The following is a 26,272-nucleotide window of genomic DNA, read 5'->3' as shown; positions in this document are numbered from 1 at the left end:
GACCCCGTTTCCTGCCTCATCCCAGGGGTCCGCGGCCAACATCAGACATTCGCACGTTGCAGTCATGTGATTTTTTTGCTGCAAAGATAATCTGCAGGGTAAATGGATCGATACAGCGGAATAAAAATCCACAGCTGCAGATACCATTACACATTGCATCCTTTGCAGTCCGACGTTGCTTGTTTCTTTTTTTTGTTGCTGGGGGTCCTTTGGGCACATACCCTTCAAAAGGGAGCTCGTCAGCAGGTTTTTACACCTGGTAGTAATGGTATCACTGTGTCCCCCAATCAAAATGACACCTTTTTTGCAGAGATCCAATGCACCAGTCATGAGAAATCTAGTGTAGAAATCATATGCAAATCAGGTTGGATGTGCATTGGGGGCGTGTGTGAATTTCTTCCACATGTCTGGACACGCCCCCAGTGCACACAATCGTATCTAGTCCATAGGATACCTGTGATGTAACCTCCCAGGACTCCGACTGATGTTATCCATCACCATTAGTTGCATTGCCTGAACTGATACGATTGGAACAAATCTTCAGCTGTGAGAAGCATTAGGTTTGTAGTTTTCTCTGGGGGTAAAACAAAAAAAAAGTTTCTATTCACTGCCAGCAAGCAGATAGTGAAGGATTATAGCGCAGAGTTGTATACAGTCATTATGAAACTCCATGATAGTGAATGGACACAATAGAGCACAGGACGGCCCCCCATAGTGGCATACACCCAGAGGGGAGGAGAGGTGGGTAAAGACTCCTGCAGTCAGCTGACCTCCCCCCCCCACCTGTTACTGTCTCTTTAAGAGGCTGAGAACAGGTACTGTGTGATATAAAGCAACAGGTCTAGAGAGCGGGGACAGATCCGGAGACTGACTGCAGCCTGTGACCATGACCGGCCAACACTGCTGGGGATACGGAGAGGAGGACGGTAATTCATCAGCCTTTTTCCTTCCTTCCTCGGTGTAATATCTGTAGGAGATCAGATCCCTGGGTCCATGATTGTCTGCAGCGCCGGTGACTATATCCACTCTGCAGCTAGCGATCCCTGTACCATCTGATATAACCCAGCGTTCCGTATCTCACCCATCACTCGCCGCTTGTCGCAATGTGTCACGTTTCTCAGCTCTCATCCACCATCGCTCATCCGCCTCATCTATTATCAATCTTCCTCCATTCTGGATCCGCCATCTGCGACATTTATCAGACACTTTTTGCTTCTCACCGGACACTTTTGAGAAGGGTCTTATGATGTTTGTTAAATGCTCCAGATTTGCTCCACGTTTTTGGCTTCAGGGTGGTCTATCAGTAATAGAATTAGTAGCTTTCTCGTCCCCCCGAGCCCCTGCGATATGTGCGGTGGGAGCTTTAGTGACACCGGATCAGTAACCCCCCCCTGTATTTCTGATTATCTGATTTCCCCTGGTTTCTCCGCTCCGGTATTTCCCTTCTCACCTGTCCGTCACATCAGGATTCCTTGCAGCGAGAACAATCCCCTTTATTATCCTCCTGGTTGGCGGTGCTGGAAATGAGAACACAATGTATTAATTAGTATTTGACGCTGGTCCCAGGCGCTCGTGTTGTGTGCAGATTATCACTCCAAACTGCTTCATTACCAGATTACTGAGAGCCCGGGGGGAAGATAATAAGATTATGGCAGAAAACACTGAACTATAGAAATTTCCACAAGACAGGAGATATTAAAATATGTAAAAAAAAAAAGAAAAAAGGCTGTAATGTTACAGGGTTCAGCTACATTCCTCATACACATGCACGCTCCGATCAGCTGAGTGTTCATGTCTCGTCAGTGAGGAGGAAGCCTCTTCCAAACATCTGTCCCCTCCAGACTCCTCTGTCCCCCTCCACCACCAGACTCCTGTCCCCTACAGGCACCTGGTACCTCCATACCCTCTAGAGTCATCTGTCCGTTGCAGACCCCTCTGTCTTCTCCAGACTTCTCTGTCCCCTCTGGATTACACTGTCCCCTACAGACCTCTCTGGATTACACTGTTCCCCTCCAGACTCCCCTGTCCCCCTCCAGACCCCTCTGGATTACACTGTCCCCCTCCAGACTCCCTGTCCCCCTTCAGACCCCACTGTCCCCCTCCAGACTCCCCTGTCCCCCCTCCAGACACCAGTCTCCCTCCAAACTCCCCTGTCCCCCTCCAGACTCCCCTATCCCCCCTCCAGACACCACTGCCCCCCTCCAGACTCCCGTCTCCCTCCAGACTCCCCTGTCCCCCTCCAGACTCCCCTGTCCCCCTCCAGACTCCCCTGTCCCCCTCCAGACTCCCCTGTCTCCCTCCAGGCTCCCCTGTCCCCCTCCAGACTCCCCTGTCCCCCCTCCAGACACCACTGCCCCCCTCCAAACTCCCCTGTCTCCCTCCAGACTCCCCTGTCCCCCTCCAGACTCCCATGTCCCCCTCCAGACTCCCCTGTCCCCTCTCCAGACCCCACTGCCCCCCTCCAGACTCCCCTGTCTCCCTCCAGACTCCTCTGTCTCCCTCCAGACTCCCCTGTCCCCCTCCAGACTCCCCTGTCCCCCTCCAGACACCACTGCCCCCCTCCAGACACCACTGCCCCCCTCCAGACTCCCCTGTCTCCCTCCAGACTTCCCTGTCCCCCTTCCAGACCCCACTGTCCCCCTCCAGACCCCACTGTCCCCCTCCAGACCCCACTGTCCCCCTCCAGACTCCCCTGTCTCCCTCCAGACTCCCCTGTCCCCCCTCCAGACCCCACTGTCCCCCTCCAGACCCCACTGTCCCCCTCCAGACTCCCCTGTCCCCCTCCAGACTCCCCTGTCCCCCTCCAGACTCCCCTGTCTCCCTCCAGACTCCCCTGTCTCCCTCCAGACTCCCCTGTCTCCCTCCAGACTCCCCTGTCCCCCCTCCAGACTCCCCTGTCCCCCTCCAGACTCCCCTGTCTCCCTCCAGACTCCCCTGTCCCCCTCCAGACTCCCCTGTCCCCCTCCAGACTCCCCTGTCTCCCTCCAGACTCCCCTGTCTCCCTCCAGACTCCCCTGTCTCCCTCCAGACTCCCCTGTCCCCCTCCAGACTCCCCTGTCTCCCTCCAGACTCCTTTAGACTCATCTTTCCCTTGCACTTACTGTCCTACTGCTCCAGACCCCTCTACCCTTTCCAGACTCCTTCATCCTCCTCCAGATCCCTCTGGAAGCTGATTATCTACCCTGAGAATGAAGGATTGGTCATATTGACATTCACCTTGCCCAATCACTCCATGCCCCAACATTTCCTGAGAAAACAGGAGTCCAATATTTAATATTAGGAGTCCAGTAGGCGGTCCTAATCAGTGACTGACAGTCCTCTCCGTATGCATGCTCATTGAAGGCTGTCGATCGGCGGAGGTCAGGAAGAGCAGCCATTCTCTCAGCCTACAGCCGTCTGTATGGCCACCTTTAGCCTGGAATAAATGATAACAGAGAACAATAGACCGCCCAGTAGGTACACTTGTCACTTATGGCTGCTCCCTCAGTTTAGTGTTTATGGCTTCTTTACAGGCAGAACAGGTTCGTTTCTTTGGTGTCTTTGCTTTTCTGCCTCTGATTGTATTTCCACAACAGATGAATGAACCTTTATTGTTTCTAAATGTAGAATCGTAAAAGGTGAAAGGTGAATGAAAACTAAAGGACAGAAGTGTCTCGGCTGGAGAGATAAGACGAAGACTACAACCCCCACTGGACAGATCAGTTCCCGCAGAAATAAGCACCGTTCTCCCAGAAAATAACGAATCTGGAGCACCTTTTCCCAGCAGGTTGTTCCGTTCCTCTGTTATTCCTCCTGGAAATTAACGAATGACCTGATAATGGTGACAATTACCATCTTGGGGGCAGGTCTGACATTGTCCAATCAGGGCTGAGAGTATTAGATTGTCACACCCAGTTGCCAATTTATTCTTGAATTTCCAGGAGGTTTAACAGAGGAACGGCACCGAGCGGCCCCCTAAGATAAGATCATGGGGGGGGAGTAAAACAGACAGATCAGGAGAGATGAAATTTGTCCCAAATTGAAGCGTAGCATAGCATCGCGCCGTCCTGTAGAGAAGCTATGGCTGTGCGGGTCCCAATCCATATTACTGTGATTTATTGCTCTCTGTTATCAGCAATAACAGGTTGTTAAAGGGCTGATGTCAGAAGAGATTGCGGAGAAGTGAATGTTGATTATTGCTTACTGTTAACAGAGACAGGTTTTAGGACAGGTGAATATAATCTATTGCTCTCTGTTATCAGCCATTACAGACTGGGGTGAAACCGATTCATAAAATAAGTAATGGAAAATGTAGGAAATTCCCTTCCCTCCATGATAACAGCTTTATATCACGTATCTATATACCTGTTCTATATCCCCTGATCATCGCTGGAGGTTGCTGGGGTTGCTCGCCATTTATCACAGGGACAGACGCCATTTCTTCTTGCTTTTCGTCTTTTCCTCAGGCCCCAAGTGAATGGAAATCTCATTAGCTGCACAATATGAAATGCTGGGCTCGTTGCACTACATTGCACCACAGTCATTTAGCTCTGGAGCCTGAAAGATTAAAGCATGCCTCTACAGTGTAAAGAAAGCAATATAATAGTGCAGGATGGTGCTGTAAAGAAAGCAATATACAGGTGCAGGACGGAGCTGTAAAGAAAGCAATGTAATAGTGCAGGATGGTGCTGTAAAGAAAGCGATATACAGGTGCAGGACGGAGCTGTAAAGAAAGCAATGTAATAGTGCAGGATGGTGCTGTAAATAAAGCAATATACAGGTGCAGGATGGTGCTGTAAAGAAAGCAATATAATAGTGCAGGATGGTGCTGTAAAGAAAGTGATATACAGGTGCAGGACAATCCTGTAAAGAAAGCAATATACAGGTGCAGGATGGTGCTCTAAAGAAAACAATATGTAATAGTGCAGGATGGTGCTGTAAAGAAAGCAATATACAAGTGCAGGATGGTGCTGTAAGGAAAGCAATATATAATAGTTCAGGAAGGTGCTGTAAAGAAAGCAATATACAGGTGCAGGAAGGTGCTGTAAAGAAAACAATATAATAATAGTGCAGGATGGTGCTGTAAAGAAAGCAATATAATAGTGCAGGATGGTGCTGTAAAGAAAGCAATATAATAGTGCAGGATGGTGCTGTAAAGAAAGTGATATACAGGTGCACAGCGGTCTGTAAAGAAAGCAATATAATAGTGCAGGATGGTGCTGTATGATCATTTTTCAAATTGTTTTGCAATTTACCCACAGCACAGATCGGACCGCCGGCTATGTGCGGAGGGCTGCACTAACCTAGGATGCACCCTGATCCTAGTTTTTCCATGCAGATTTGGTGCAAAAATTAAATTTGCAGCATCTCAATTCTTTCTGCAGATTTCACCCAAACTAATGAGTGGGGAAAAATCTGCAACAAAAAAAAAGCATCTACAGGTGCTGCTCACAATAGAATATCATCGAAAAGTTGAATTTATTTCAGTTCTTCAATACAAAACGTGAAACTCCTATATTCTATCAATTCATTACACACAGCGTGATCTATTTCACGTGTTTATTTCTGTTAATGTTGATGATTATGGCTTACAGCCAATGAAAACCCAAAAGTCATTATCTCAGTAAATTAGAATAATTAATAATAAACACATGTAAAGGCTCCTAAGCGTTTATAAAGCGTTTATAAAGGTCCCTTAGTCTGCTTCAGTAGCTCCACAATCATGGGGAAGACTGCTGTCCTGACAGATGTCCAGAAGGCGTCACTGACACACTCCACAAGGAGGGGAAGCCACAAAAGGTCATTGCCAAACAAGCCGGCTGTTCACACTGTGCTGTATCCAAGAATATTATTATAGGAGTTTCACTTTTTTTATTGAAGAACTGAAATAAATTTACGTTTTGATGATATCCTAATTTAGTGAGAAGCACTTGTATTTTAAGCTGCATTTTTCCTGCCAAGAGATGCAGAAATGTGCGTATTCTGCGACACGGACCTGTCAAGTGCTGAGTCACAATATATCACAGCCCCATGCGAACTGGACATGCTGCTCCAGGGTCCGTCTTGTCCGCTGCGGGGATTTTCTGTACAGGCTTATGGAAATATATTCACACAATTATATTAATACAATTACCTAAACAACTGTACCAAACCATCTGCTGTGAGCAGACAATGTCCAACTTAAGGCTAGTTTCACACTAGCGTTTGTAGGAGCTGCGGAGGGCTGCGGACTTCCTCTGTGAAGCCCCGCCCTCGGCCGCACCTCCGCCACTAGCTCCGCCTACTTCTGCATGTGGCCTGCGTACCTATCTTTAACATTAGGTACGCAGGTCGTGTGGCTGTATGCGGATGCTGCCGCATGCGTCGTTTTGACGATGCGGAAAAAAAAAGAAATTGCTACAAGCTGCGTCCTACGCTGGTCGCCGCATCGTCAAAACGACGCATGCGGAAGCATCCGCATACTGCGGCACGACCTGCGTACCTAATGTTAAAGATAGGTACGCAGGCCGCATGCAGAAGTAGGCGGAGCTAGCGGCCGAGGGCGGGGCTTCACGGAGGAAGTCCGCAGCTCCTACAAACGCTAATGTGAAACCGGCCTAAAAGGGTTGTGAAAATCGGAGAACCCATTTTCATAAACCCCATTTGTAGGCATGATCTCTGGGGGTCACAGCGGGGGCTGCACTTTATGATCATCCTGTGAACCTCTAGTCTTTTATCTGGCGCTCATTTTGTGCTGTTCCTCCCGTAGGTCCCTCCGAGTGGTACCGATACTTCCCCATCGCCCAGGGCAATCGTCAGTCTCCTATTAATATAGTCGCCAGTCAGGCCGTCTTCAATCCCAGCCTGAAGCCTCTGGTGGTGTCCTATGATCAGTGCACGTCCATCGACATGTCCAACAACGGGCACTCGGTCACGGTGGAGTTTGACGACAATGACGATAAGACAGGTGAGATCCAAGGGTGGTGGAATCTGTCTGACATCTGTGGTGTGCGTCCATTACCGGCCCCAGAGACTGACCCCCTCTGCTCCAACTCTCGTCTCCTTCTGTCCGAATGGTAATATATACTCAGTCCATATTCAGTGCAGACCACACACATCACAATTGGATCTTAGGACACGTTTTCTATGGCAGCACCATAGCAGTAGCGATGTATCCTCAGTAATAGCCAGACCCATCAATAGCATGAGGGGTCTTACTACACCCCCATAACTTCACAACGGTCCGGCCCTTTCTCCAGGTGACGGATTCTGCTTCCCTATAAGATCCCGCATGGATAACACAGATTACATTCATGTGGTGCCAGGCGGTCAAATATTTGCTGAGCGGGTGGATTCGGAGTAATGAACTGATTAGGAAGCTGCCAGAAAACTGAGTAAGACATTGCAGATTTCCTCTGAAATCTCGCACCTGACAAGTTCTGTGAGACGCCATTTGCCTTTTTTTACCCTTTGGTTTCATGCAGACGATCTTTTAACTTGGACGAGCGCTGTCTGTGGTAATGACGAACAGCACTTGTACCCATCTTATTCTATGGGGCTGTGCACATGACCAGTTATTTCCTTGGTCACTCCCACTCACCAGCTGGTCCTTCTCACCCGGGACAGTCCCTTCCAGGGACATAACCTTTGGTGACACAACATATACTGCTGATGTACCTGTCCCCCAATTACAAGTGGCAGGCTGTTCAGGATGGGGAGTTCCATCCTGGGACATAACCTGTGGCAGCACACCATATACTGCTGATGTATCTGTCCCCCACTTACAAGTGGCAGGCTGTTCAGGATGGGGAGTTCAATCCTGGGACATAACCTGTGGCAGCACACCATATACTGCTGATGTATCTGTCCCCCACTTACAAGTGGCAGGCTGTTCAGGATGCGGAGTTCCATCCTGGGACATAACCTTTGGCAGCACACCATATACTGCTGATGTATCTGTCCCCCACTTACAAGTGGCAGGCTGTTCAGGATGGGGAGTTCCATCCTGGGACATAACCTGTGGCAGCACACCATATACTGCTGATGTATCTGTCCCCCACTTACAAGTGGCAGGCTGTTCAGGATGGGGAGTTCCATCCTGGGACATAACCTTTGGCAGCACACCATATACTGCTGATGTATCTGTCCCCCACTTACAAGTGGCAGGCTGTTCAGGATGTGGAGTTCCATCCTGGGACATAACCTTTGGCAGCACACCATATACTGCTGATGTATCTGTCCCCCACTTACAAGTGGCAGGCTGTTCAGGATAGGGAGTTCCATCCTGCGGCTCATCCCTCTGTGGGATGTTCACAGCGTTTCCTACACTGTTTGCAGCCACCATGCCATGCCAAAGTACTCAGTGACTCTTCCCACCACATGGGCCTTATGGCATCTTCAATGCAAAAAATATAAAATAAAAAATGCAAGTATTAGATTTCTGCCATGTTTGCTGTTTGGCTCTTGCAGTGATCACCGGAGGACCACTGAATGATTCCTATCGCCTCAAGCAGTTCCACTTCCACTGGGGAACCCAACACAATGAAGGATCTGAGCACACGGTGGACGGCAAGTCTTACCCCTGCGAGGTATGGATGAGCCTTATTACCAGAAACTCCGGCTGGGCATTTTTCTAGTTTTCTAGGTGTGGGCTCTTGAAATAGTCTCCACATTACAGATTTCATGGGCTCGTGACACTTTACAGCAGCGTTAACAACCCATTATAACACCGATTATGAATTTCACACCTTACAACCTTTTTACAAAACTTTTTACAACTTCTGCAAACTTTTATGACTTTTTCCCATTGTGCCCGCAGCTTCACCTGGTTCATTGGAATGCAAAATCCTTCCTCAGTTTTGGAGAGGCGGCAGCTGCATCGGACGGACTCGTGGTTATCGGGGTCTTCTTGGACGTCAGTATTAAATGTTTCATATTCAGGAATTTTGCACTTGTAGAAAACTTTCTATGGACAAAAGGAAAGAATAAAGTCCTAAAATGAAAGTGTCCTTCAAGGACCGATCATGTAATCCGCAGATTATTACAGCTAGATGGTAAACTACAGGAGAGGAAATTAGTGTAGAGAGGGCAAGGCTATCACATGGGCTACACCTGCAGCTCCCCAAATCTTGGGGAACTACAGCTCCCAGCATGCCCAGACAGACCTCATTCAGGTGCAGTGTGTCTATGTTGCAGTGTATGATTCGTTACTTTGTATCTCCTTCATGGATAGTCTTATTTTTGTGTTCAGATTGGGCAGAAGCATCCGGGACTGGACCGACTGACAGACGCCTTGTACATGGTCAGATTTAGGGTGAGTGACCGCTGCGAGCTGTCGGTGCCCCCCATTGTGCAGTGTCAGGTGTGTGGGGGCACGCCTTGTATTGTACGCTTTCTATGCCTTTCTATATAGAGAGAAATGTCCATATCGTCTTTATTCCATGCGTCCTCTCAGGTTTCCTCCCGCACGTACTTGTCCCCGTACATCTCCCTATTTATAGCCTCGGACCGCAGAGTCTTTGTCACCGGCGCATTGTGTGAATTCTCCCGTCTTTGTGTCCGGACGTGAATTGCGTGTTTTTCCTTCTTGAACAGTGTATTATTCCACCCATTCCCCCTTTCACATCCCGTGCACTCACGTCTCGGGTATTATGGTTCGGCTTATGTCACTTTCTGGGGATCATATACACATACAGATCACATAACGTCCGCCGCACATTATGTTATCGGCCCAGTGTTTGCTGATGGGAATTTCATTTGGGGCTGGAGTGCTGGGTGATGATATGAAGGTCCGGAGCGACAGAATATCACATCTGACAAGAGCCGGGGTCATAAAAAGCAGGAACAGGAGTGGTGAGAACTCAGGGTCATGCCCCTACTGCCATCACACCAGACCTAACATCTGGGGATCATTGGGGCAGAGAAAAAAACTGAAATTACATCAAACTATCCGTAACAGCCTGCCCGTGCTCTCATCAGGGCCGGTATTAGGCAAAAATTTAAAGTTGGGAACTAAATGCTCACATATTGCTCCATCACACAAACATTTCAGTTGTATTTACACGTGCAGAGTTCAGGCCAATAAACGAGAGTAATCGACAATAATGAAGTCGTTTGATGCTCGTTTCCGGTCTCTTTATACCGTCTGATGAAAAGTTATGGGGACAGAACAATCACTAGTAGATCAATCTGTCTCCATACAGCATCATGTTAGCAGCAGCACATCGGTGGCTTACACCGGGCGATGTGCTGCCGAGAACAAGGATTTTAGATCCAGCATAAACAATATAATCACCATGAATAAGCAGTATTTTACTCATTCGTTGAACGATTGATGACATGGCTTGTCTATGCAGCTGGAATTTATAAATGTGGATACACATACATACACACACACTCTCTTGTATGCACAGAACACATACACACTTGCTTGTATGCACAGAGCACATACACACTCATATGTATGCACAGAGCACATACACACTCATATGTATGCACAGAGCACATGCACACACTCATATGTATGCACAGAGCATACACACACACTCATACTGTATGTATGCACAGAGCATACACACACACTCATATGTATGCACAGAGCACATACACACACTCATATGTATGCACAGAGCACATACACAGTCATATGTATGCACAAAGCACATACACACACTCATATGTATGCACAGCACATACACACTCATGTATGCACAGAGCACACACACACTTATGTATACACAGCGCACATACACACATGTATACACAGATCACAGACACACACTCATATGTATACACAGATCACACACACACACGTATACACAGATTACATATGGTATAAATTCCCTCTGCTTTCTGTCTCCTGCAATACATTCAAATGGTGCAACTTCCTACCTCTGATAGCTGTCTCATCTGCTGCAATAGACTCTAATGGTATAAACTCCCTCTGCTTGCTGTCTGCTGTCTGTCATCTGCCACTCTAGCATCTAGCAACATATTTAAATGTGCCTGCTTAATGATTGGTATAATTCATTTGTTGCATTGTACGTTTTACTCACTGTTTGATGTATACCCATGACTGTGGTCACTCTAGATATTATCTTGTTGAAGGTGTTAGGCCATGTGCACACGTTAAGTATTTTTCGCGTTTTTTTCGCGTTTTTTCGCTATAAAAACGTGATAAAAATGCGAAAAAAACGCTTACATATGCCTCCCATTATTTTAAGTGTATTCCGCATTTTTTGTGCAAATGTAGCCTTTTTTTCCGCGAAAAAATCGCATCGCGGAAAAAAAAGCAACATGTTCATTAAAATGCGGAATTGCAGGGGATTCCGCACACCTAGGGGTCCATTGATCTGCTTACTTCCCGCACGGGGCTGTGCCCACGATGCGGGAAGTAAGCAGATTATGTGCGGTTGGTACCCAGGGTGGAGGAGAGGAGACTCTCCTCCACGCACTGGGCACCATATAAGTGGTCAAAAAATAAGAATTAAAATAAAAAATAGTCCTATACTCACCCTCGATGTCTTCCCGCCTCCACTGCATGCTGTCGCTTCGGTTCCTGTAGCTGATGTGCGGTGAAGGACCTTGCCGATGACGTCACTGTCCTGTGATTGGTCGTGAGCGGTCATGTGACCGCTCACGTGACCGTGACGTCACGGAAGGTCCTGCGCGCACAGACCAGCTATAGGAAGAGGAACGGAAGCCGCTGAGGAGATGTCTGGGTGAGTATAACCTTTTTTTTTATTTTTTTTATTATTTTTAAACATTCTATCTTTTACTATAGATGCTGCATAAGCAGCATCTATAGTAAAAAGTTGGTCACACTTGTCAAACGCTATGTTTGACAAGTGTGACCAACCTGTCAGTCAGTTTTCCAAGCGATGCTACAGATCGCTTGGAAAACTTTAGCATTCTGCAAGCTAATTACGCTTGCAGAATGCTAAAAAAAACGCGAAAAAAACGCAAAAAAAAAATGCGGATTTCTTGCAGAAAATTTCCGGTTTTCTTCAGGAAATTTCTACAAGAAATCCGCAACGTGTGCACATACCCTTATAGCATATAGATGTTGCCAGCCACAATGTGTTTGATCATTTAATCACCCCCTGGTGTGCTGGCCCCAGCTGCCAAATTATCCCCACCCTGGTCCCACAATCCATCTCTTCTGACCCAGCAGTCTGGACTATAAATTTAGAACCATCCTTAGGGGTGCAAGCATGTGGGGGTGCACGCAAGCGTCCCAGAAGGAAAGCGTCACGAAGATAAGCGTTGTGATACAGCAGTTATTCCATGGCACTTAGTCAGGGAAGGAGTCAGGTAACCCACACTCTGCTCTCCCTTCTATCCATGTGCTTTATTGCTATCCTCCTATGCTCCCTTGCAATCCACATTCACCGCCCAATCCCCCCTCCACCACGACTCATATACATCAGCTCCTCTCTCCTTCCCTCTCCTATGTACAGCTCCCATGCACTTCTCACCTTCCTGAAAAACCTCAGCCCATCTCGCCCAAACACACTGCACAAAAAAACTTCGTACACTTCCAAAACGACTTGCTTTTTATCTTCCTACTCCTACTGATTTCGGGGGACATCTCCCCCAACCCCAGTCCCCCATCCCCCAACCGCTACCCTACCTCATATCAAAACCATACTAACCTTATTAATGTTACTTGCACTCCCTCATCTCTCTCTTTCAATTGTGCCATTTGGAATCCATGGTCTGTATGTAACAAGCTTCCTTTCCTGCACAACTACTTTCTGAACAACTCTCTGAATCTGTTGGCCCTCACTGAAACCTGGATCCAGGACTCTGACACTGTCTTACCTGCTGCCATTTCCCATGGTGGCTTACAATTCTCCCATTCCCCAAGACCCACAAACAGACCTTGTGGTGGAGTCGGCATACTCTTGTCCCCACAATGCACATTCCAGGTTATACCCCCATTTCCATCACTCTCATTCCCTTCTTTTGAGGTCCACACCATCAGGCTCTATCGTCCCCTTTCCCTCAGAGTAGCGGTCATATACCGGCCCCCAGGCTCACCCACCCACTTCCTGGACCATTTCTCTGCCTGGCTGCCGCATTTTATGTCCTCAGAACTCCCAACCCTTATCCTGGGAGATTTCAACATCCCCATTAACAGCCCCACTTCCACATCTGCATCCCAGCTTCTATCACTAACCACTTCTCTAGGCCTCTCACAGCTCTCAACCTCTGAAACACACAAAGACGGTAACACCCTAGACCTGGTCTTTGTCCGGCTCTGTTCAATCTCCTTCCTAGATAACTCACCGCTTCCCCTCTCTGACCACATCATTCTATCCTTCACACTCAATTCCTCGCCCACCCCAGCACTCTCCTACCTAGCACACATTCAGAAATCTACAAGCCATTAACCCTCATACACTTTCAGACTCCCTACACTCATCATTGTCCCCAATCTCTTCTTTTTCCTGTCCTGATCTGGCTGTACATCACTACAACGACACTCTTAGAAGCACCTTTGACCAAGTAGCTCCCCTCACCCTCAGAACCCCCAAACACAGAGTGAAACAGCCCTGGCTCACATCGCAAACCCGATTTTTCCAGCGATGCTGGAGGAAAACTCGCACACAAGAAGACTTCATACACTTCAAATTTATGTTAAGGACCTATAACTCTACCCTTCACCTTGCCAAACAGTCCTACTACACCACCCTGATCTCCTCACTATCCAACAACCCCAAGAAACTTTTTTTTAACACCTTTCACTCCCTCCTCAGGCCAAAAGCACAAGACCCTATCACAGACATTTGTGCTGATGACCTGGCTTCCCACTTTATAGAGAAAATAGACAATATCCGTCAGGAAATCCGCTCCCAGACACCAAGTGCAATGACTCCCATCCCTCCCTGCATCTCCCCTGGCTCACTCTCCACATTTGATCCCATCACAGAAGAAGAAGTCTCCAAGCTCCTCTCCTCTTCTCGTCTGACTACATGCACCACCGACCCCATTCCCTCACACCTCCTCCAGTCTCTCTCTCCAGTCGTCACAACTCACCTAACTACAATTTTTAATCTCTCCCTCTCCTCTGGCATTTTCCCCTCCTCCTTCAAACACTCTATCATTACTCCATTACTAAAAAAAACCCACCCTCCACCCATCCTGCACAAACAACTACAGACCGGTCCCCAATCTCCCCTTCATCTCAAAACTCTTGGAGCTCCTGATCTACTCCCGCCTTACCCGTTACCTTTCCATTCATTCCCTCCTAGACCCTTCACAGTCCGGTTTCCGCCCCCTACATTCGACAGAAACTGCACTCATTAAGGTGACCAATGACCTGACAGCAAAATGTAACAGTGACCACTCTCTGCTCATTCTCCTCGACCTTTCTGCAGCTTTCGACACTGTTGACCACCCTCTCCTACTCTCTAGGCTCTAGTCTCTAGGCATTAAGGACACTGCTCTCTCCTGGTTCTCCTCCTACCTTTCTGACCGCTCCTTCAGTGTTCTGTTCTCTGGCTCCACTTCATCTCCTCTTCCTCTCACTGTTGGGGTACCTCAGGGCTCAGTCCTTGGCCCCCTTCTCTTCTCCCTCTACACAGCCCCAATTGGACAGACCATCAGCAGATTTGGCTTTCAGTACCATCTTTATGCTGATGACACACAACTATACACTTCATTCCCTGACCTTACCCCCGCTGTACTACAGAATGCCACTGACTGTCTGTCTGCAGTCTCCAACATCATGTCCGCTCTCTATCTGAAACTCAACCTCTCCAAAACTGAACATCTGCTCCCGCCTTCTACTAACCTCCCTAAATCTGACATTTCCCTCTCCGTGGGTGGCACCATAATAACACCCCAGCAGCAGGCACGCTGTCTGGGTGTTATGTTTGACTCCGATCTCTCCTTCACCTCCCACATACAATCTCTTGCCCGCTCGTGCCGCTTACACCTAAAACATCTCTAGAATCCGCCCTTTTCTCACCATGGAGACAACAAAAACCCTCACTGTCGCCCTAATCCACTCCCGCCTGGACTACTGCAATGCTCTATTAACTGGCCTCCCCCTTACCCGACTTTCTCCTCTCCAGTCTATCCTTAATGCGGCAGCCAGGGTTGTCCATCTGGCTAATCGTTACTCAGATGCATCCGCTCTTCGCCAGTCATTACACTGGCTGCCCATTCATTACAGGATACAATTCAAAGCACTTGTTCTCACCCACAAAGCTCTCCACAGTGCGGCACCTGTTGTGAATTTGCTTTTTGCTCCCTCTAGTGGTTACTAGTTTTTTGACTCTGGTTTTTCTGTCTTTCCTTTTATCCGCACCTGGGTCGTTAGTTAGGGGTGTTGCTATATAAGCTCCCTGGACCTTCAGTTCAATGCCTGGCAACGTAGTTATCAGAGCTAGTCTGCTGTGCTCTTGTCTACTGATCCTGGTTCCAGTTATATCAGCTAAGTCTGCCTTTTGCTTTTTGCTTTTTGTTTTGGTTTTGTATTTTTGTCCAGCTTGTTCCTAATCTATATCCTGACCTTTGCTGGAAGCTCTAGGGGGCTGGTGTTCTCCCCCCGGACCGTTAGACGGTTCGGGGGTTCTTGAATTTCCAGTGTGGATTTTGATAGGGTTTTTGTTGACCATATAAGTTACCTTTCTTTATTCTGCTATCAGTAAGCGGGCCTCTCTGTGCTAAACCTGGTTCATTTCTGTGTTTGTCATTTCCTCTTACCTCACCGTCATTATTTGTGGGGGGCTTCTATCCAGCTTTGGGGTCCCCTTCTCTGGAGGCAAGAAAGGTCTTTGTTTTCCTCTACTAGGGGTAGCTAGATTCTCCGGCTGGCGCGTGTCATCTAGAATCAACGTAGGAATGATCCCCGGCTACTTCTAGTGTTGGCGTTAGGAGTAGATATATGGTCAACCCAGTTACCACTGCCCTATGAGCTGGATTTTTGTATTCTGCAGACTTCCACGTTCCTCTGAGACCCTCGCCATTGGGGTCATAACAGTTTGCCAGGCCAGTATTAAATGTTTAATGCATTGCAGAAGAGGGATTATAAGAAAGAAGATTCTGAGTTTTTTTTTTTTTCTCCTTCCCCTTTACCTCAGAGTGGCTATGCTTGCTGCAGACATGAATGTCCAGACCTTGATTACAAGTGTGGACCAGCTGGCTACTCGTGTGCAGGGCATACAAGACTATGTTATCAGAAATCCTAGGTCAGAACCTAAAATACCGATTCCTGAACTGTTTTCCGGAGACAGGTTTAAGTTTAGGAATTTCGTGAATAATTGTAAATTGTTTTTGTCCCTGAGACCCTGTTCATCAGGAGATTCTGCTCAGCAAGTAAAGATTGTTATTTCGTTCTTACGGGGCGACCCTCAGGATTGGGCTTTTTCGCTGGCGCCAGGAGATCCGGCATTGGCTGATCTTGATGCGTTTTTTCTGGCGCTCGGTTTACTTTATGAGGAACCCAATCTTGAGATTCAGGCAGAAAAGGCCTTGCTGTCTATGTCTCAGGGGCAGGACGAGGCTGAAGTGTATTGCCAAAAATTTCGGAAATGGTCCGTGCTGACACATTGGAACGAGTGTGCACTGGCCGCTAATTTTAGAAATGGCCTTTCTGAAGCCATTAAGAATGTTATGGTGGGTTTTCCCATTCCCACAGGTCTGAATGATACTATGGCACTGGCTATTCAAATTGACCGGCGGTTGCGGGAGCGCAAAACCGCAAATTCCCTCATGGTGTTGTCTGAACAGACACCTAATTCGGTGCAATGTGATAGAAAAACCGCAAATTCCCTCATGGTGTTGTCTGAACAGACACCTGATTTAATGCAATGTGATAGAATCCTGACTAGAAATGAGCGGAAAATTCATAGACGCCGGAATGGCTTGTGCTACTACTGTGGTGATTCTACACATGTTATCTCAGCATGCTCTAAACGTATAGCTAAGGTTGTTAGTCCTGTCACCGTTGGTAATTTGCAACCTAAATTTATTCTGTCTGTAACTTTGATTTGCTCACTGTCATCTTATCCTGTCATGGCGTTTGTAGATTCAGGTGCTGCCCTGAGTCTCATGGATCTCTCATTTGCTAAGCGCTGTGGATTTACTCTTGAACCATTAGAAAATCCTATTCCTCTTAGGGGTATTGATGCTACACCATTGGCAGCAAATAAACCGCAGTATTGGACTCAGGTTACCATGTGCATGACTCCTGAACACCGCGAGGTGATACGTTTCCTGGTTTTACATAAAATGCATGATTTGGTCGTTTTAGGGCTGCCATGGTTACAGACCCATAATCCAGTCCTGGACTGGAAGGCTATGTCAGTCTCAAGTTGGGGCTGTCGTGGTATTCATGAGGATTCCCTGCCTGTGTCTATTGCTTCTTCTACGCCTTCGGAAGTTCCGGAGTATTTGTCTGATTATCAGGATGTCTTCAGTGAGTCTGAGTCCAGTGCACTGCCTCCTCATAGGGACTGTGACTGTGCTATAGATTTGATCCCAGGCAGTAAATTTCCTAAGGGAAGACTGTTTAATCTGTCGGTACCTGAACATACCGCTATGCGTTCATATATCAAGGAGTCTCTGGAAAAAGGACATATTCGTCCGTCTTCTTCCCCTCTTGGTGCGGGATTCTTTTTTGTGGCAAAAAAGGACGGATCTTTGAGACCTTGTATTGATTATCGGCTTTTAAATAAGATCACTGTCAAATTTCAGTATCCTTTACCGCTGTTGTCTGACTTGTTTGCCCGGATTAAGGGTGCCAAGTGGTTCACCAAGATAGACCTTCGTGGTGCGTACAACCTTGTGCGCATTAAGCAAGGTGATGAATGGAAAACCGCATTCAATACGCCCGAAGGTCATTTTGAGTACTTGGTGATGCCTTTTGGGCTCTCCAATGCGCCTTCAGTTTTTCAGTCCTTTATGCATGACATTTTCCGGAAGTATCTGGATAAATTTTTGATTGTTTATCTGGATGATATTTTGGTTTTTTCTGATAATTGGGATTCGCATGTGGAGCAGGTCAGGTTGGTCTTTAAAATTTTGCGTGAAAATTCTTTGTTTGTCAAGGGCTCAAAGTGTCTCTTTGGTGTACAGAAGGTTCCCTTTTTGGGGTTCATTTTTTCCCCTTCTGCTGTGGAGATGGACCCAGTCAAGGTCCGAGCTATTCTTGATTGGACTCAGCCCTCGTCAGTTAAGAGTCTTCAGAAGTTCTTGGGCTTCGCTAACTTCTACCGTCGTTTTATCGCTAATTTTTCTAGCATTGTGAAACCTTTGACGGATATGACCAAGAAGGGCTCCGATGTAGCTAACTGGGCTCCTGCTGCCGTGGAGGCTTTCCAGGAGTTGAAACGCCGGTTTACTTCGGCGCCTGTTTTGTGCCAGCCTGACGTCTCACTTCCCTTTCAGGTTGAGGTGGATGCTTCGGAGATTGGGGCAGGGGCCGTTTTGTCGCAGAGAGGCCCTGGTTGCTCTGTTATGAAACCTTGTGCCTTTTTCTCTAGGAAGTTTTCGCCTGCCGAGCGAAATTATGATGTGGGCAATCGGGAGTTGTTGGCCATGAAATGGGCATTTGAGGAGTGGCGTCATTGGCTCGAGGGTGCTAAGCATCGTGTGGTGGTCTTGACTGATCACAAAAATCTGATGTATCTCGAGTCTGCTAAACGCCTTAATCCGAGACAGGCCCGCTGGTCATTGTTTTTCTCCCGCTTTGATTTTGTTGTCTCGTATTTACCAGGTTCAAAGAATGTGAAGGCCGATGCTCTTTCTAGGAGCTTTGTGCCTGATGCTCCTGGAGTCGCTGATCCTGTTGGTATTCTTAAAGATGGAGTTATCTTGTCAGCTATTTCTCCGGATCTGCGACGTGTGTTGCAGAGATTTCAGGCTGATAGGCCTGAGTCTTGTCCACCTGACAGACTGTTTGTTCCGGATAAGTGGACCAGCAGAGTCATTTCCGAGGTTCATTCCTCGGTGTTGGCAGGTCACCCGGGAATTTTTGGCACCAGAGATCTGGTGGCCAGGTCCTTTTGGTGGCCTTCCTTGTCAAGAGATGTGCGGTCATTTGTGCAGTCCTGTGGGACTTGTGCTCGAGCTAAGCCTTGCTGTTCTCGTGCCAGCGGTTTGCTCTTGCCCTTGCCTGTCCCGAAGAGACCTTGGACACATATCTCCATGGATTTCATTTCTGATCTTCCGCTATCTCAGGGCATGTCCGTTATCTGGGTGATATGTGATCGCTTCTCCAAGATGGTCCATTTGGTTCCTTTGCCTAAGCTGCCTTCCTCTTCCGATCTGGTTCCTGTGTTTTTCCAGAACGTGGTTCGTTTGCACGGCATCCCTGAGAATATTGTGTCAGACAGAGGATCCCAGTTCGTTTCCAGGTTCTGGCGATCCTTTTGTAGTAGGATGGGCATTGATTTGTCGTTTTCGTCTGCTTTCCATCCTCAGACTAATGGACAGACGGAGCGAACCAATCAGATTTTGGAGGCTTATTTGAGGTGTTTTGTCTCTGCTGATCAGGACGATTGGGTGACATTCTTGCCGTTGGCTGAGTTTGCCCTTAATAATCGGGCTAGTTCCGCCACCTTGGTTTCGCCTTTTTTCTGCAACTCTGGTTTCCATCCTCGCTTTTCTTCGGGTCATGTGGAGCCTTCTGACTGTCCTGGGGTGGATTCTGTGGTGGATAGGTTGCAGCAGATCTGGAATCATGTGGTGGACAACTTGAAGTTGTCACAGGAGAAGGCTCAGCGCTTTGCCAACCGCCGCCGCGGTGTGGGTCCCCGACTACGCGTTGGGGATTTGGTGTGGCTTTCTTCCCGCTTTGTTCCTATGAAGGTCTCCTCTCCCAAATTTAAACCTCGTTTTATTGGGCCTTACAAGATATTGGAAATCCTTAATCCTGTATCTTTTCGTCTGGATCTTCCTGTGTCGTTTGCTATTCACAATGTATTTCATAGGTCCTTGTTGCGGCGGTACATTGTGCCTGTAGTTCCTTCTGCTGAGCCTCCTGCTCCGGTGTTGGTTGAGGGCGAGTTGGAGTACGTGGTGGAGAAGATCTTGGATTCTCGCCTCTCCAGGCGGAGGCTTCAGTACCTGGTCAAGTGGAAGGGCTATGGTCAGGAGGATAATTCCTGGGTGGTCGCCTCTGATGTTCATGCGGCCGATTTAGTTCGTGCCTTTCATGCCGCTCATCCTGATCGCCCTGGTGGTCGTGGTGAGGGTTCGGTGACCCCTCACTAAGGGGGGGGTACTGTTGTGAATTTGCTTTTTGCTCCCTCTAGTGGTTACTAGTTTTTTGACTCTGGTTTTTCTGTCTTTCCTTTTATCCGCACCTGGGTCGTTAGTTAGGGGTGTTGCTATATAAGCTCCCTGGACCTTCAGTTCAATGCCTGGCAACGTAGTTATCAGAGCTAGTCTGCTGTGCTCTTGTCTACTGATCCTGGTTCCAGTTATATCAGCTAAGTCTGCCTTTTGCTTTTTGCTTTTTGTTTTGGTTTTGTATTTTTGTCCAGCTTGTTCCTAATCTATATCCTGACCTTTGCTGGAAGCTCTAGGGGGCTGGTGTTCTCCCCCCGGACCGTTAGATGGTTCGGGGGTTCTTGAATTTCCAGTGTGGATTTTGATAGGGTTTTTGTTGACCATATAAGTTACCTTTCTTTATTCTGCTATCAGTAAGCGGGCCTCTCTGTGCTAAACCTGGTTCATTTCTGTGTTTGTCATTTCCTCTTACCTCACCGTCATTATTTGTGGGGGGCTTCTATCCAGCTTTGGGGTCCCCTTCTCTGGAGGCAAGAAAGGTCTTTGTTTTCCTCTACTAGGGGTAGCTAGATTCTCCGGCTGGCGCGTGTCATCTAGAATCAACGTAGGAATGATCCCCGGCTACTTCTAGTGTTGGCGTTAGGAGTAGATATATGGTCAACCCAGTTACCACTGCCCTATGAGCTGGATTTTTGTATTCTGCAGACTTCCACGTTCCTCTGAGACCCTCGCCATTGGGGTCATAACAGGCACCCCCTTACATCTCCTCCCTCATTTCTGTCTATCGGCCTAGCCGACCGCTGCGCTCTGCAAATGACTTTCGACTAACCTCTGCACTAATCCGTACCTCCCACTCCCGACTACAAGACTTCTCCCGTGCTGCGCCAATCCTCTGGAACGCTCTACCCCAAGATATTAGGACCATCCACAACTTGCATAGTTTTAGGCGCTCGCTCAAAACACATTTGTTCAGAGCGGCCTACCACGTTAACTAATCAAAGTCATTTTATGTTTGTCTGTGTGTAGCCCATTCACTATCTCCATCTACCCCCCACCCCCTGAAGATGGCTGGACCATCATTGGAAATACATCATTGTAAATACACACCTGTACTTTGTATCTCCCCCACCTCATTGTAGATTGTAAACTCTCACGAGCAGGGTCGTCTTATTTTGCTTTACTATTGTATTGTTAACGTTGTTACCTATGACTGTTGTGTTTGAAACTGTTAAACTGTAAAGCGCTGCAGAATATGTTGGCGCTATATAAAGATTATTATTATTATTATTATTACATACACACAAATATAGGTGCACCCTAGCTAGATTTGTTCCCCGCATTACTTCTGATTGTGAAGACACCAGGGCCACATACCTTCCTTCAGCTCCTGAATTCGCCCACAGTCTGTACCCTTCCACGACCCAGTGAATAGCGGAGTAGAAGTGTACTGAAATACACCAGACTAACAAGGTAATACAAACAGGAATAAAAGAAAATTCCAATCATACAAATATACACACATATACAACAGAGGAAAATACCGGGAGTGTAGGATGGGAAAAAGCGAAGTAGAAGAAAAAGGGGATTAGCACTCAACCAAAACCTTGCAATAGTCTTAGATAAATCCAAACACATACTCAAACAACAACAGCAAACCACCATCTCTTAAACCATGCAGCATGAAGCTAGCTCTGGCAATGAGTGCTTGCCAGGGCCCAGAATATATAGGAGAAGTGAAGGGGCCAACAGTGAACAGCCTAGAGCCTTAATGCAGGAAAGCTTCCAAGAGCTCTCAATGAAAGAAACCTGGACTGCTTAATATGAAGGTGAAGTGTTTCAGATCAGTGCAGGAGTAGGAAAAAAAATCAGAGGCCACGGTCTTCTGGCTCCTCTCTGTTGCGGTAAACCCGTGGGAACCCCATTATATCCATGATCCATTGCACATGAACAGCCCCCATAACAACCACAGCTAAAGACAGAGCAGTGAGAAGCTGCCAGCCATATCTATGGGGAGCTGCCTAATTACTGGCTCCGTTATCGAGACCATGCAGCAATCACAGATTCATTAGAACATAATGTGACCCTCTGATGTGGCGCTGAGGAGGGTGGACGCGATACTGGTGGGTTTATATCGGTTTGTCTTCGAGTCTGATATTCACCACTGACGTTTTGCTCTTGTTAAGGGAACCAAAGCGCAATTTAACAGCTTCAATCCAAAATGTCTGCTGCCATCCAGCCTGGAATACTGGACGTACCCAGGCTCTCTTACCACTCCGCCCCTGAATGAAAGTGTCACGTGGATTGTCCTGAAAGAGCCGATAACAGTTTCAGAAAAGCAGGTAAAATCCCAAGTTGTTGGAGGTGTTACATTAAAACATGCAGATAACACACATCCCCCTGCTGGGAACCCCAGCGGTGAGCTTCAGTCTGTGGGGTTTTCTCCTGCAGTGCCGCCACAGGGGAAATAAAACATTGCGTAAATTGGAGGTCTGTGTAATACAGGACAGGAGGGGTCCTCCATAGAAAGGGACAATCGTTGTCACCATTTTCAACTCTGGCTAAGATATGAGACTTCTCAGAGGATTCCTTTAATTAATGCAGAGGTAAGTGGGGTGTACTGTATGGAGGGACGGCGCCATCACACACAATGTAATGTGGCTTCATGATCAGGTGCACAGAGAGCCACAGCAGCTATGTGATCCCTAAAGCTGTGACTGGCAGCAAAGTATCAAGGTCAAGAATCTCTGGACTATAGGCCCCAATAGACATTTGATCATTGATCCAACAGCTTTCTCTCCTGACCCGCCAATCACAGGAACCAGGGCCGGACTGGCCATTTGGCAAATCTGGCAAATGCCAGAAGGGCCAGTCTGGTTGTGGGCTGCCTTGTGTGCTACGTTGTTAACAGAAACAATGTTCTCAAGACACCCATACTGTTAACAGTTGTGACAGAGCACAAAGCCAGTCACTCCGTCTCGTACCCCAGCAGGCCGTGGTATAATTAGAAATATTGGTCTTGTAGTAAATCTTCCTTTCCTCCATCCAGGGTAATATTAGTAATATATTCCATCTGGATCTTGGGGACGGGGACACCATGAACCTGTGTGATTTCAAATGCCAGGGCTGAATTTCTTCCCCAGTCCATACCTGACAGGAACACATGGCCGAGCGCTCCTGTATTCTCTATGAGAGCCGCTGCCACACTATTCTGTCCACCTCTCATCCAAACTCATCTGTCCTCCTTCCACCAAACTTCTCTGTCCTCCTTCCACCAAACTCCTCTGTCCTCCTTCCACCAAACTCCTCTGTCCTCCTTCCACCAAACTCCTCTGTCCTCCTTCCACCAAACTCCTGTCCTCCTCTCTGCAGATTCCTCTGTCTACCTCTCATCCAAACTCAGCTGTCCTCCTTCCACCAAACTCCTCTGTCCTCCACCTCCAGACTCCTGTCTTCCTCTCTGCAGACTCCTCTCTCCAGATTCCTTTGTCTACCTCTCATCCAAAATCCTCTGTTCTCCTCTCTCCAGAATCCTCGGGCTTCCAGACTCCTCTGTCCTGCAGACTCATCTGTCTTCCTCCTCCCTCCTCTCTGATGGTGAACTGTGATGACTTTAGTTACAGGAAACATGGTGGACAGAGGCCTTATGAAGTGGTCACTCTTCTTAATTTGGCATAGTGCCATCACTTAAATAGGTTTTCCAGTCCAATAACCTGGCCCAGAGGGGGTTCTAAATAATAAAAGGAGGAATACTCTGTCCCCGACCACCCACAAGTCCCGTTCTGACACTTCTCCGGTCCACGTTTTTCTCAGCTTCTGGGTCCTTGACACCCTTTAATATGGTCAACGTCTGCCCAGCCAATCACAGGTGGGGCAGGTCATTTGATTGGCTGAGCAGATATTTTCAGGTTGTTGAGGACGGGACCTGGAAGCACAGACTAGGACTAAGTAAGTGCCAAATTGGCGGATTGTTAACAGTACTGCTTCATTAATTATTTTTGACCAAAGTAATTTTATTGTAAAATTTTAATCTGGTGGAATAAGACCCTGCAATGAAAGCTACAAGTGGGGGGCTCAACACTGGACATCATATTTGGGGAGTAGGGAATAGTGGGGGCATTAACTCCCCTCCTACTGACTTTAGTTGTGTCAGGATTAATGTTTTCTTTCATGGTGTATTTGCCTTCAGATTCAAACAAAATAGATTATGGCCGCACTCATCTGTGCTAAAGTAAGGAAATGTGAAATATAAGGAATATGAATAGCATAATGGCTTATGAACTTTATGAAAAAACACATGAGATATTTAGCACAAGATTTGGCCAAACGTTGTGAGCCCTTCACCATGCTGGTATTTTAATTACATCTCAACACAGTTGGTTCTGAGCCTCCTATATAAGTAGGCTTTATCATGTCATTAGCCACAAGTAAGTGTTCACATTGGGCAGTTAGCTCAGATACCATAGGTAAGTGTTCACACCAGGCAGTCAGTGTAGTTACCCATTCGATCTGAGATTACCTTGACGTTTGGTGAATGGGCTCACAACGTTTGGCCAAATCTTGTGCTAAATATCTCATGTGTTTTTTCATAAAGTTCATAAGCCATTATGCTATTCATATTCCTTATATTTCACATTTCCTTACTTTAGCACAGATGAGTGCGGCCATAATCTATTTTGTATGTGTGTTTTTTGGCTATGCACTAGCATAAATTATTATATATATATATTGTTCAGTCAGTTTACTTATTTTTTTTTTATTTGCCTTCAGATTGTGAAGGTGGAAAGTAACGAGGAGTAAACTGATATTACTGCCACCTGAGGTTTGCAGGGTCCGGGCCGTGTACATTCAGGGCAGGAGCTGTGTAAATGGCGCTGGCGCCTATTATTAGGTGAACCGAGGAGCTGCCAGGGTGACGCATGTCACAAGCAGGAGGCGACGCAGTCACTTATCTTCAATGATAGGGAAAGGGTGACACTCCCTGAGCTGAGAGTACCCTCATTGCTTTGCTACATTATAGTCATGTGTGAACACAGGTAAGACACAGGAAGCGGAGGGTCAAAAAATGGTGTGAACGGGGCAAAGTATGCTGGAACTTGTAGTTCAGCCAGAAAGCTACAAGATGACCATTTTGCTTTGGTCGTGGGTTTGTCTTGGCTGCAGTGATATCAAAAAGTTGGAGACAGTGCTAAGGCTATGTTAAAACAGGATTTTATTGAGTTTAGAAATGGTCCCTTTTTTTGTGGAGTTTTTGTAAAAGTTTTTCTGCAACATTTTTTAAGAGGTTTGGAAGAGGATCCGCTTCAATGAAATGTCAGTTTTTGTTTTTTTTCCTCACCAGTCGTGTTTCAAAACTTAATAAAACCCTCTCTTTTTTCCCCTCATTATTTTGGAGCAGGTACACTAAAGGAAAAAAAAACTGAACATAATTCAAAAATGTATTGTTTTTGGTAATGGAGCGATCGGTGTCTGACGGCCCCTGTGTATTTCTAGATGGAGAGATTCAGGAAGACCCTCCTGTTTAACGGAGAAGATGAGGACGAGAGGGTCCACATGGTGAACAACTTCCGGCCTCCGCAGCCTCTGAATGGGAGAAAAGTACAAGCCTCCTTCAAGTGTTGATGTCAGTCAGACTGGAGACTTTATCAAGGACCAAACTTGCTGTCTGCCGGGCCCCTGGGGGCCGCACTTTGCCTTCTCTTTTTACAGTAATCAGATTCAGGCCCCGCTCTAGATTTTCGCTCTTCTCTTTTGATTTGACCCTAATATTTACAATAATTGAATGGTAATGATGGATTTTCTGTAGATAACGCACAAGCTTCACAGTCCTCATTAATGAGAAAAGAATCTGCTCCGTCCTGAATAGAATTCTGTATTATAGTCATAATTCTGCTCCTTCAGAGCTGAAATCCCTCCGCATGACCTGCTTGTTCAGGGTCTGCACAGAGCTGATGGTCTCACTGCCTCACTTCGGGACGCTTTATGATTATTTATGTCTCTTGGTCTGTGGAAATAGGTGACATTATGGGTGTATGATCCCCCCCCCCACAAATAAATTATGTTTTTTACTAAA

The 26,272-nt window shown here is 47.1% G+C and overlaps 1 protein-coding gene across 1 annotated transcript; it reads left to right on the top strand.

Annotated features, from left to right (window-relative positions):
- Positions 1-791: 791 nt before the first annotated feature.
- Positions 792-26,272, top strand: CA7 (carbonic anhydrase 7). Its single transcript, XM_077288800.1, has 7 exons — positions 792-926; positions 6,728-6,925; positions 8,428-8,546; positions 8,777-8,872; positions 9,209-9,271; positions 22,386-22,541; positions 25,693-26,272. Exons 1-7 carry the CDS (start codon positions 887-889, stop codon positions 25,819-25,821), a joined length of 801 nt encoding a protein of 266 aa, XP_077144915.1. The 5' UTR covers positions 792-886; the 3' UTR covers positions 25,822-26,272.

Source organism: Ranitomeya variabilis, chromosome 2 (assembly GCF_051348905.1).
Source record: "Ranitomeya variabilis isolate aRanVar5 chromosome 2, aRanVar5.hap1, whole genome shotgun sequence".
Lineage (NCBI taxonomy): Eukaryota > Metazoa > Chordata > Amphibia > Anura > Dendrobatidae > Ranitomeya > Ranitomeya variabilis.
This window is presented reverse-complemented; position numbering and strand designations above follow the sequence as displayed.